General features: G+C 40.2%; 1 protein-coding gene across 2 annotated transcripts; it reads left to right on the plus strand.

The window, feature by feature from the left end:
- Positions 1–750: 750 nt before the first annotated feature.
- Positions 751–11,362, plus strand: znf513a (zinc finger protein 513a). Of its 2 annotated transcripts, none has more exons than XM_082504382.1 (5): positions 751–864; positions 1,610–1,719; positions 5,016–5,150; positions 8,113–8,874; positions 8,985–11,362. In XM_082504382.1, the coding sequence occupies exons 2-5, from the start codon at positions 1,680–1,682 to the stop codon at positions 9,941–9,943; spliced, it is 1,896 nt and encodes a 631-aa protein (XP_082360508.1). In that variant the 5' UTR covers positions 751–864; positions 1,610–1,679; the 3' UTR covers positions 9,944–11,362. The 2 variants fall into 2 exon arrangements, with proteins under 2 accessions (XP_082360508.1, XP_082360509.1); XM_082504383.1 differs by having other exon boundaries at positions 8,991–11,362.
- The last annotated feature ends 1,209 nt before the right edge of the window (positions 11,363–12,571 follow it).

The following is a 12,571-nucleotide window of genomic DNA, read 5'->3' on the forward strand; positions in this document are numbered from 1 at the left end:
CAATGGGGCATTTTTTATATGCAAGGGCAAAAGTGCTCACCACCTTAACCATCAAAGTAAAATGCCACATGAGGATATATTCTGGGATGTCTCCAGCAAAGATTCTCCGGACTTAGTACTAAAGGACCACATTAACTGAATTTTTCAGTTTTTCTACTACATAAAAACAGCTCAAATTAAATATATGTGTTTACAATTGTACTGTAAACTGTAAAACCTTGTTATATTGTTGTTTTCACTGTAGAGGATGTGCAGCTATTAAGGGTGCGCAAGTATTACTACTACAGATCTCAACAATGTTGAAACAGTATGGGATCATCTTGATACAGAATGGAGTAAAAGGCAGCCAACATCCAATGAAGATCTTTGAATGTCCTTAAAGAAGCCTGAGGAGCTATTCCTGAAGACAAGTTGAAGAAACGTTAAAGAAAAGTTTGCCCAAGAGAGTTCAGGTTATATTAAAGTCTAAAGGTGGTCATATTTAAATGTGACTCCAAAGCTCCGTCTTTACCTTATATAATGTATTTGCATGTATCCTATTTTCCAAGCAAAATAAAAAAAAGGCCCGTATATACGAGCGTTTGTGGCGAAATAAGTTTTACTATTAAGCGGAGATGCCGCTTTTATTCTGAAAGACGTAAGCCGGAAGTGTCTTTGTTGTTGCTACCGCTGGATCACAGGCGAATCAGAAAATCAATTAAGTTATGAAAAATACCATTAATTGCCTTTCTTTGTCACCGCAGCTCATGAAGAAATGGCGGATTTCCAGACGTTGGACATTTAGGGAAAAACACTTGACACCTAATGGCGTTTTAACCGACGGTAACAACCATCTCAGTCGACAGGAATATTTACGTTTTTTAGGTAAGTTAGCTCGAAAGCTAACTAGTGAAGTTGACATTAGCTGCCCAGCTAATTTAGCTGAACGTTACCATGCTTAGCTCCCGGCTAATACTAAGTAAAGATGGCACTTGTCAATCATACTACGCGCTGACGAGGACGCGCTTTGATTAGACACTCGTAAGGTTGTGCGCCGCCAGTTTTCTCAGATCTTACTGTCATTTCTTGTTGTATACTGACATGGCCAGCTTCATGCAACACACGGGCATGTTTGAACTTAATTTGTTACCTGACTGAATGGTTTCCTCTGACGGGTTTCAGCACCAGAGCTAATGGGCTAGCCATTTTGTTTAAGTAGCTTGGTGGTCTTTACTTATACTGTTTACATGCACCAGCTCAAACCCCGATTCACCAGTGTCCTGCCAGTGTTGGTTATCTTTACGAGAATTTGATAATGCCACCATAACTGAATAAAGTGCTAATTTAGATTATGTTAATATCAATGTAATGTCCCCCCAGCTGGTGTTATTAAAATACATAAAAATAAATCCTGATCAAAACCATTATTGTTTTCTTATGCCCATGATTCGTCACACTTTATGAAAGTTGGCCTGTTAGTTTTTGCATGTTAATGGAATTCTCCTGTTATGTTAATTATATTTTGTATAGGTTTGTACGTGTTTTTAGTTATATCCCTCGATTAACGTGGTATGGTAACGTTGTACTTGAATCTGTAGAAATGCTGAGAACTACTTTCCAAATATTCCAGGCAAGAATGAGCTGATAGTTGTGGAAGTCTGCAAGAGGACATTGCAAACAGGAGAGAGGCTGACTGGAAGATGCCAAGAAAAAAACAACAGAATCCACAGCCAGTGAAGTGTAGGTATTCAGAGATGTTTTTTAATGTTGGGAACTTGATGCAGACCTGAGCCACAGTCCTAGAATTATTTGTCACTCCACACCAGGTGTGTCAAGGATTAGCCCCAAAGACTCTAGTCAGGCCCACTGGGTAGCTTTGGAAAATGTGAAGGAGGTTTACATTTGTTTTCTTGTACAGTAAGCATAAGAAAACAATGAAATTTGCTCTGAACTAACAAGAACTTTATATTTTATAATTTGAGACAATCTGGACAATGAACTATCAGATTTATTTCTGTAATTTTACACATTTATTACATCGTTTCACTGGGCCAGCCCACTTAATATCAAAGTAAATTGCATGTGGGCCACAATGTAAAATGAGTTTGACATCCCTCCTCCACACTGACTGTAACTTTAGCATTTTAAATGAAATCTATGTCTATGTGTCTTGATTATTTATTTATTTTTACATTTATCCTCTTTTATTGCTCACCTCTGAGTTTTTAAGGAATTGAAATGTTTCATACTGACAGACGGTGCTGGAACAAATGTCAGTAGTAGTGTGAATGTTGAAGTCGCTTCTCCCATTGATGTAGTGCTATTTTGTGTTTTTAAAAGAAGATATTTCGAGTTATTTAATGGCAGAAAATTGCATGTTTCCTCTCTGTGTCTTATTCTGAGCAGTAGCTGAATTAGCATGAAACAAACCCATATGTTAGCAGTTGGATGCATTAGAAAGAGTTTAAACTGTAACATAAACTTAATGCCACCAGCATTAACCTCTCTTAACAACATAACATAACGTAAGTAGTTATTCTAATTGATATTGCAGGTTACCTTTGTTTTTTTTAGCAAAATGATGATTTTATCCTGAGGGCATGGATTTGATAGCTGGTAGAAGCCAAAATTATAACTGAACTTCAAATGTGATTAATTGCACAGTCCTAATTATACTGCCATTTTTTAACTTTCACATGGCTTTCTTCCACAGGCTAGTATTTTGATTTATTTAAGATAAGATAAGATAAGATAAGATAAGATAGAACTTTATTAATCCCTCGGGTGGGTTCCTCTGGGAAATTCGACTTCCAAAAAAAAGCACAGCAACGACCGAAGTTACAGTTACAGAATTGTTATATATATATATATACACACACACACACACATATATATAAATGCAGAGACAAATATAAATAAAATATACAAAGGGGATAAATAGAATAAATAGGAATAAAAAATAAAAATACAAGTGAATTGCACATTTCAAGTATTGAGTCTATTGCACTGTTGACTATTTACAAAAAGTATTGCACAAGGTATTGTACAGTGAGGTGAAGAGGCACTACAGCTTAGTTGTTCCCCCCTCCTTTGTCCTCCTGTTTCCTGTTTCCCCTCCCTCTCCCCTCCAGAGAGGAGTTAAACAGTCTGATGGCGTGTGGGACAAAGGAGTTTTTGACCAGAACACCATAAGGAGATGTTTTATTATCCACTTATTCATTTAAAATGTAAAAGTAGAATCATCCCACACAGTTACCATACATTATTGTTTATGTGCCAAATGCAAAAATGACCAGTAGATGGTAGCAAGATGCTGGTACAGGAGAGTTACCAAAATGGGCTGTTGAGCTTGATGCCCTACAACTGGCCTGATTCTAGTTTTCTGAAGAGTGACAGCTGTGCGATGGCAGTTTGGATTCCATCAAAAAAAAAAAAAAAAAAAACCAAGTTAAAATTTCACACATCATTACTTGTAACTGTAGTACAAAAAAACCTCCATCTGTTTGCTTGCAGATATTTTTGTTGTTGTTGTGGGGTAGAAAATTTCTGATTTTCCGCTTTTGGCTTTTAAAGCCATATTTAAATAGATACTACACTCTATTGCCAAAAAATATTTGATTGCCTGTCTTCACGTCCATATGGACTTTAGTCACATCCCGTTCTTAATCCATAGGGTTTAATATGATGTCGGCCCACCCTTTGCAGCTGCAACAGCTTCAACTCCTCTGATAGACTTTCTAAAAGGTTTAGGAGTGTTTATGGGAATTTTTGACAATTGTGGCAGAAACACATTTGTGAGGTCAGACACTGGACAGGAAGGCCTGGCTTGCTGGCCTCTCTGTTCATGTTTTCTATTGGGTTGAGGTCGGGACTCCGTGTAGGCCATTTAAGTTCTTCCCCACCGAACTTGCTCATCCATGTTTTTATGGGACTTGCTTTGTGCACTGGTGTGTAGTCATGTTGGAAAAGGAAGGGGCCATCCCCAAACTGTTCCCCAAAGTTTGGAGGGTGAAATTGTCCAAAAGTTCTCGGTTTGCTTAAGCATTAAGAGTTCCTTTCACTGGAACTAAGGAGCCGACGAACTCCTAAAAAACACCCCCACACCATAATCCCCCCTCCACTAAACTTTACACTTGGTACAGCGCAGTTTAACAGGTACCGTTCTCCTGGTAACTGCCAATACCAGACTCGTCCATTGGATTGCCAGACAGAAAAGCATGATTCGTCACTCCAGAGAACATGTCTCGACTGCTCAGCAGTTAAGCTTTAGCGTGCTTTACACCACTGCATCCCCCGCTTTGCATTACACTTGGTGATGTCGGCCATGGAACCCCACACCTTGAAGCCATTTTTGATCTAATCTGAAGGCCACATGAAGTTTGGAGGTTTGTAATGTTTGGCGCTATAAAAAGCAACCTCTGTGCACTTTGCACCTCAGCATCTGTTGCTGTTGATCCCAGTTGCTTCCAATTTGTTATAATATGACTAACAGCTGACTGTGGAATATTTACTAGCGAGGAAACTTCACGACAGGTGGCATCCTATCACGATATCACACTGGAATTCACTGAGCTCCTGAGAGCGACCCATTCTTTCACAAAATGTTTGTAAAAGGAGTTTGCGTGCCTAGGTGTTGATTGTAAACACCTGTGGGCATGGAAGTGATTGAAACAACTGAATTAAATTATTTGGATAGGTGAATGAATACTTTTGGCAATATAGTGTATCATGCTTTTATAAATGCTCAAAACTAGCATCCCCAAAACCAAATAATAAAGAAGAGAAGAAAGAAAAGAGGGAAATATCACTCCCTGGTTGATTTAAGGCAGTATACTTACCATAAACCTTTTTCGGCTAGGCTCATGTTCATAGTGAGTGAGATATCATGATTGTCATGGGATGTTTACATAAAAAAGTGTAGACAGCTCAACTTTCTAATGGAACAAAGTATGAATGGAAAAATATCTATGTAAAATATAATTAAATTGTAAAGAAGTGATATTAGTGATTAAATGTTTGATTCTCTGTGACTGTAGTGGATTCTGAAGATGATGTAGCCATTGAAGCCCCAGAAAACCTCCCCTTAGACACAGACTTCCTTCTAGGACAAGACCTTGAGTTTGATGATCCTGATCAGGACAACAAGATTCTAGGCCTGGAAAAGTTCTCAGGTTTGTAAACCCTTTTTTATGAATAAATCTAAAGTTTATAATCCTTACTGTTGTATTCCTGCTTGTTGTGTAGATACCTGTGGTTTCTGTGGTTGGTAACATCACTGCAGCTGTATCTGCACACAGTGCAACCAAATAAACTCATGATGATTTAATAAAGAAGTAAAAAAATAATGTAACCACAGGGTATTTTATGATGCACAGGGAGTTGGTATAGTGCAGGTTCATCTCAGTATTGCTGAGATGGTTGTTTTAAATAGAAACAAAAAAGGCATTACCTTAGACTGGCCTAATGGTGCACAGTACACCTACAGGGGCCAATATGGGTTGTAGCATTAGTGGCTCATTCCAAATCGATCTGTGTATTTGTTTTTTGGATTATTTTTTTTCAACCTTAATTAAACCACATTTCTTGTGATGATTTCACAATAAAAGCCCCCTGTGTTTAATACAAAGCAGAGGCAGTCATAGTAAGTTAGTAACTTAAACAAGGTCTGATGCGGCACTGGGAGCGTGAACATGAAACCGTGAAGGCTTTCTCAGTTAAAGAAAATGCAAACGGCAATGATCCAAAATACTCTTTATTGTTACCATCCTCAGTACTTTTATATTTTGTATGGTGCCTCATTAAAATAAGTATAAAACAGATAAAATGTAGCGTAGAAATAAAATGTGCAGTGCTTTTATTTAAAGGTTAGCAGCAGCGATCATAGTGCACAATACAATATAAGCCTCCCACCACATAACAAAAAACTTTGTAGTGAGTTGCAGTAACTGTTAGTTAAAAGTACATTAAACAAATCATGCAGAGTATATAAAAACCTTGGTTTCCTTTCAGAAAAATCGTAGTGATTAATGATAGACACCATGTAAAATGAATGTAGTTTGCATGTCGAAAAAGTGAAGCCAATGCCATAAAACTTGCATTCTTTGTAACGGCCAGCAGGGGGTGCTCTTTTGGTTGTAATAAAAGGCTTCTGTTTGTATTGAAGTTGTGGGAAAATATCCCTTGTATCACCCCCAGTAAACGCTTTTTTGATGACTTTAAAGTAATAAGTTAATTTTCTAAATTCTGATCATTATTAGAGTCAGAAAGGACGATGAGCCAGTGGATGCTCATTGGCTAATAAAGTGCCATTCACCAGTTGTTAGCCAATGATAGTACTCTGCTGAAATGCTAGCATGTTCTCAAAAGGCAACAAGGCTGAACTGTCTGTGCACCAGCATCCTTCACTGTATCTGCTCATCTATTTATCCTCTAATTTTTGCTCTTTTAGTGACTTTTACTTTTCTACTTGTGTTGTTTTTAAAAAATTCATTATTTATAAAGATCTCAGTGCACATTTCATAGAATTAGACTACTGATTAAACACTAAATGGACTGGATGATCACACATCTTGGTCTTTATACTGTATTTCAGCAGCGGAGCAGTGTGAAGCAGATTTGTTTCAAAACAATTGATTATATAAACGTAACATGGAAATAGCATATTAAATAGAATCAGCCACCTCTGTTTTTTTTCCCCGTGTGCCGGGGTCACAGGTTTGTACAGTTTGTCAGTAATGAAGTGTTGTCCCACAATGAATCAGTAAGAGAATGGGTGCTATCAGCTCACATTTCCCAGCATGCCTCTTTGTCAGAGTGATCTGAAAAATGGAAAAGTAGAGAAAGGAACTGAGACACCATTATTATATGGGGTCATAAAAATAGGACTATTACCATCAAGGACACCATTATAAAAGGGCATTTATTCATCATCATCATCATCGTCATCTGCTGCAGCCTCTGCTCCCACTACCCCACTGCCATTATCGTTTCCCCCCTCATCATCATCATCATCATCATCATCATCATCATCATCTACCCTCATCATCTACCCTCATCATCATTATCATCATCATCATCATCAGAAGCAGCAGCCTCGCCATTATAGTCATCATCATTATCATTAGGCTCGGTAATCATCCACGAGGGGTTTCCATGGGCCAGGATAAAAGGGCAGCCTCAGCTCTCGCCTCTCTCGCACTTCGTCTCAGCCTCACTGACGGAAGGTGGTCTCCTGGCCTTCTCGCTTTCCGACGTATCAGACGAAGCCACAGAGCGCTCTGCCCCGAAGCTTTTCTTTCTGCCCTTCTGGAAACAATATCTCTCTCCTTTTTCTTTTTTTCCTTTGATGTCTGAATATTCTCAGATGATATTTACAACATCTTAAAATGCACTTAACCTTGCAGCTCTGTGAGTATGAAGCGTTTTCATGAGATTCACTACTTCCCTCAGTTTGATGTGTTTGAGCATGTCTTCTTTTTAGTAATTGCTGGTTTGTGTTTAAATTGTGTCCATTAATTTTGAGTGATTAAGTGAGTTGACAGTGGGTTGGTGCCTTCAGATGTCCTTACGCTTCCTTTGTATCAATCCCCAGCCGTATAAAAAGAACTTCATTCATTTTTTTCCCTTTATGTTGAAATAAGTTTATTGGAGCGTGTCGTATTTTAGGACGAAAGTCAGTTTCATATTATATTGGCGTTTTTTCCTGTGACACTTTCAGTCACGGCACATTTCTAAACTTAAGGGATTAAGTTTTCTGAATAATAATGCATTTTATGTTGACGTATTTCACAATTTTTTGCAAAGACTGTATATTTTAAACTTTTAGTTATATGTTTATTTCATGATTCCTTATGAAATTGGATTTCTGTAAAAGTCATGCTCTCTTTTGAGCCAGCATGCCTGAATAATACAGATTAATAACAGATACCTGAGAATAGAACTGTACTATGTTCATTTTCTGTCTTCTTTTTTCTTCTTCTGTAGTTTCTCTTTCCTTAGATTTCTTAAGCTCAGTCATATTACCCGTTTAATTAGAGTTGCATACTGATTAATACAGGCAGTGCTGCAAATGTAAATGTAAGCACAGCTCTGAGAGCTGCCTAATCAAATATTTCTCTTGTCTTCCCTGCACAGAAGTTGCTGCCGAGATCGGTTTCTCCGTGTATCCTCTGGGTGATGAGAGTTCTGCTTACAGCCAGCTGAGCATGGAAAGTGAAACGGACAACTCGCGCAGCACGACGGACAATGGGAGGGAAGACGAAGGCAGAGCGACCCAGTCTGAGCCCAGTTTCCCTCCTTACCTGTCCTGCAGGGGCTGCGGACAGCTCCGTGATGAACCTCTGGGACCTGGCATTGACCTCGTTGGCCCGTACTGCCTTAGATGTTGCAAAGCCTCTCGGGAAGCTAAGAGTACGGACTTCTGCTCACCTTTTGGAAGCATCAGCGGTATCCGCTCAGGTTCTAATATGCAGCTTGATTGCGAAGAGGTGGGAAATGGGATGGGTGACAAGGCGCTGACAGCCGAGGACAAATCGGCTAAAATGCACTCGTGTCATCTCTGCGGATTCTCCTCGCGTTACGCCAACCACGTGAAGCGCCACATGAAGACGCACAATGGGGAGAAGCCTTTTAACTGCCCGCTGTGCACGTACGCCTCGGCTCAGCTGGTGAACCTCCAGAGACACCTTCGCATTCACACGGGGGAAAAACCTTACAAATGTGACAGCTGCACTTTTGCCTGCAGCTCTCTCGGCAACCTCAAGAGGCACCAGCGCATGCATGTACCCTGTGTGGGGGTGGGGCAGGACGCACCGTCACAACCCACCAGTGGCCAGAACAGTCTGAAGAGGCAAGGGACCGGGCAGAGAGAAGAGGTTTCTGGTGCTGCAGGCAAAGGTGTGTCTCATTTCTTTTACTTTAGTTGCTCAGTGCTGATGCATGAAAGCTCATTTTGATGTCTTTAAATCATCTTTGATGCCTAATAACTGTCTAATCTGATTGTGAAGTTACAGAGGTTGCACGGCCAACGTCAAACCTGACTTTGGCAGCCCAGAACAGCGACTACCTGTCAGCCTTTGATAGCCTAAAGGGAGCATCTCCGCCCCCCATAGCAGCTTCCAATCCAGCTCCGGGTCATCAACCTCCACCCTTGCTGGATACGACAGGCAGCAGCGAAAGCAGAGCATCAAGAGGAGGTGTAGCAGACAGGAGCGGCCTCCCACCGTCACTTTTCCCTTTTACCTGCCGGCTCTGTGGCATCGTCCTGGAAGACGAGGACGGCTCCTCGGCCCAGATTTGTGCCAAGTGTACCCTCGAAATGCTGACTAAAGACTCCTCGTCATCTCCCAACAGCCCCGGCGAGCGCAGTGACAAGGTTTACACGTGCGCCGCCTGCCCCTTTCTCACACACTACCCTAACCACTTGGCACGCCACATGAAAACTCACAGCGGCGAGAAACCCTACAAGTGCCCACAGTGCGATTACGCCTCAGCACACTTCGACAACCTCAAGCGACACCACAGAGTGCACACCGGCGAGAAACCCTACAAGTGCCATTTGTGCGATTACGCGTGCGGGAATCTGGCCAACCTAAAGCGCCATCAGCGGGTGCACTCTGGCGCCAAGCCCTTCCAGTGCGCCGTGTGCAGTTACAGCTGCAACCAGAGCATGAACCTGAAGCGGCACATGCTCCGGCACACTGGGGAGAAGCCCTATAAATGTCAAGAGTGCGGCTACACCACGGGCCACTGGGACAACTACAAGAGACACCAGAAGAAGCACGGCCTGGCCACAGACGGCTGGGTGAAAGTGCCGATGACGGGCAACAACGAAGAGCAGGAAGTGAGGAAAGGGATGGGAGCTGGGCTTCAAACTCACAGAAAGGAAGCAGGGGTCGATATGCAGTACATGCCAAGGGAGGGGAGTCAGACAATACACTCATGCTACAAACTTGAGATTGTATAAATTCTAACTCAGCAAAACTAAGCTACCAGCAAGTTGTCCTTTGATTTCCACAGAGCCTTTATATTGTTTTGGTGTGTGTCCGTCTTTCAGTGTTTTGTCAGATGTCTTCTGAGGCTGCTAATTGTTCGTTTGTAGGATCTCACACAAATATGATAATGTGTTGATGTCTTCTAGTCCTTTTTTTGTTTTGTTTTTTCATGTCAAGACTAAAGGACTTCTTTTTCTGTGGAAGTCCACTCCCTGTCTAATTCTATATGTTAACACACAGTAGGCTAACTGTAAAAATATTCCTCTCACACTGTAATACATATCTGATTGTTCGTTCTGACGAGGACACTACCAAATATTCCTTGTTACATGGAACTGATGCAACTATTTGCCTGGACTTTTAAAGCTGCACTGTGTAGTCTTTGAAATGTTTTCATGATGAAGTTCTTTGAATGTTCAAGATTGTGTTTTTCACATCTTACATCATTAGGAGACAGACGTTATTTTGACATGTGTTCTGTTTTTCTACTTTTCCCAAACTACACAGTGCAGCTTTAAGCAGAGATGAGTCCTTGAGCGGGCCATACTGTGCTTTGTTTGCTTTCAGCAACAAGCTCTGCCTTTGGTTTGATGTACTGATGTACTACTATAAAAGTGCTATTTAGTAGTACTGAAACACTTAACTCATCCCTCTGATTTGGTGCTAAAATGCTCAGATTATGGTAAAGAACAGATTAGAATAGAATTTTATTCTAAAACTGGACTCAAAATCATGTAGAAAGTTCATCTTCAGTCTGTATGCGGTAAAATAAAAAAGCACAATCTTACACACATAGCTGCAATTTCCAAGTTTGGATTAAGGTTAAAAAAATACAAGTGAAAATGAAATGTATGAGCATGCTGTTCAATTATTATTATTTTTTTTGCCCCAAACACTAGTATTACAATGACATATCAGTTATTTCGGATTTAAATGATTTCACTGTTTTCAAAAGGTTCTTCTTTTTTAGAGGAAACCACTTAATCACCTCACTTGTGATTACTGTGAATTTTATTTTATTGTTTTGAGGAAAAAAAAGATGACACTGTTAGCAAGCATGTGAGTGTGTATTGGTTGTTTTCTTTTTCTAATGTGGCTCTTATACACTGCTAGAAGTGCATACTTTATAGAGTCTTATTTTGAATGTGTGGTGTGTTATTTGCTTGCCATGGGAATAATAACTGTGATTTCAGATTTACTCTTTGTGAATGACTGTTTTATGCAAGTGAGATGTTTGACAGGTCGCCAACTTGCCGTGTCATGATGGAGCATTGTACCTTTAGATTAGTGATGACATCCCACAAGTGGCCATTTGTGTCTTTATGCAGTGTCTCATAAATGCCTTAAGTGAGGAACTTTTGAAATAAACACATGGAATTCATTTCATTGAATGTCAGATGTCAGACTTCTGATTTTTACTCAGATCTTTGTGACCTTTTCACACACAGGCATCTACATTCCTAAAGACAAAGGGACAAAATAACCAAACATAATCTGGTTTGAGAATGTTGTATATGTTCACTGATTGGATCATCAGGATGTGTTTACTGGTTACCAGAGTTTATTTCCACAGAAGGATAAGATAAACCAACAGGTTTATATTGGTTTGACTGTTTAGAAACAAATGTATTTATAAAATCCTATCAACAGACCATTACTGGATATAATATACTGGTTGGGAAGAAATACAGATAAACTAATCATCTAATCTGCATCTGATCAAAGGTGAAATATGGTTATAAGAGATGGACATGGTCAGCAACAATACTTAGGTAGGTATTTAAACAATGGCGAGCTGTTGCTAGGGGCTCCAAACTGCCAAGAAAATATCCCCGATACCATTACACCACCACCAGCAGCATAAACCACTGATACAAGGCAGGATAGATCCATGCTTTTGTGGTTCTGACCCTATCATCTGAATGTTGTACCAGAAGTTGAGATTCCTCACACCAGACGATCTTCTGTTGTCCAATTTTGGTGAGTCAGTGTGAATTGTTGCTCATTTTTCTATTTTTCGCTGACAGTAGTGGCTCTCTGTGTGGTCTTCTGCTGCTGGAGCCCATCTACATCAAAGTTCATCATGTCCGATCAAAGATGCTCTTCTGCAGATGCTGGTTGTAATAAGTGGTTATTCGAGTTACTGTTGCATTCCTATCAGCTCGAAGCAGTCTGGTCATTCTCCTCTGATGTCTGATATCAACAAGGCATTTTCCCCCAAAGAAACATTGCTCGGTAGATATTTTCTCTTTGTGCATTCTCAGTAAATGCCACAGATGGTTGTGTTGGAAAATTCCAGTACATCAGCCCGTCTGGCAACAGCAACCATGCCATTTTCAAAGTCATTTAAATCACATTTCCTTGCTGCCATTTGATTGGCTGATAGCATTTTTGTGTAAATAAGTAGCTGAACACTTGTAGCTGATGAAGTGCTTGGTGAGTTTATGTCTACAGTTAAAGTCTATAAACACTGCACCCCCTGGTATCTTGACACTTATCTGTGCTACTCTTAGCATATAACGTGGCAAAGTACAAAACTGCTGCTGCAAAATAAATGGGAGTAGTGGTAAAAGATGACTGTTACATAATAAATAAAATAA

This window comes from Aulonocara stuartgranti (genome assembly GCF_965226115.1).
Source record: "Aulonocara stuartgranti genome assembly, chromosome: 15".
Lineage (NCBI taxonomy): Eukaryota > Metazoa > Chordata > Actinopteri > Cichliformes > Cichlidae > Aulonocara > Aulonocara stuartgranti.

Bases quoted from the DNA above. Each gene is read 5' to 3' on its own strand.
- znf513a (XM_082504382.1), top strand. From the start codon at position 1,680: ATGCCAAGAAAAAAACAACAGAATCCACAGCCAGTGAAGT. The intron at 1,720-5,015 runs GTAGGTATTCAG...CTGTGACTGTAG, and splicing joins GAATCCACAGCCAGTGAAGT to TGGATTCTGAAGATGATGTA. The intron at 8,875-8,984 runs GTGTGTCTCATT...CTGATTGTGAAG, and splicing joins TTCTGGTGCTGCAGGCAAAG to TTACAGAGGTTGCACGGCCA.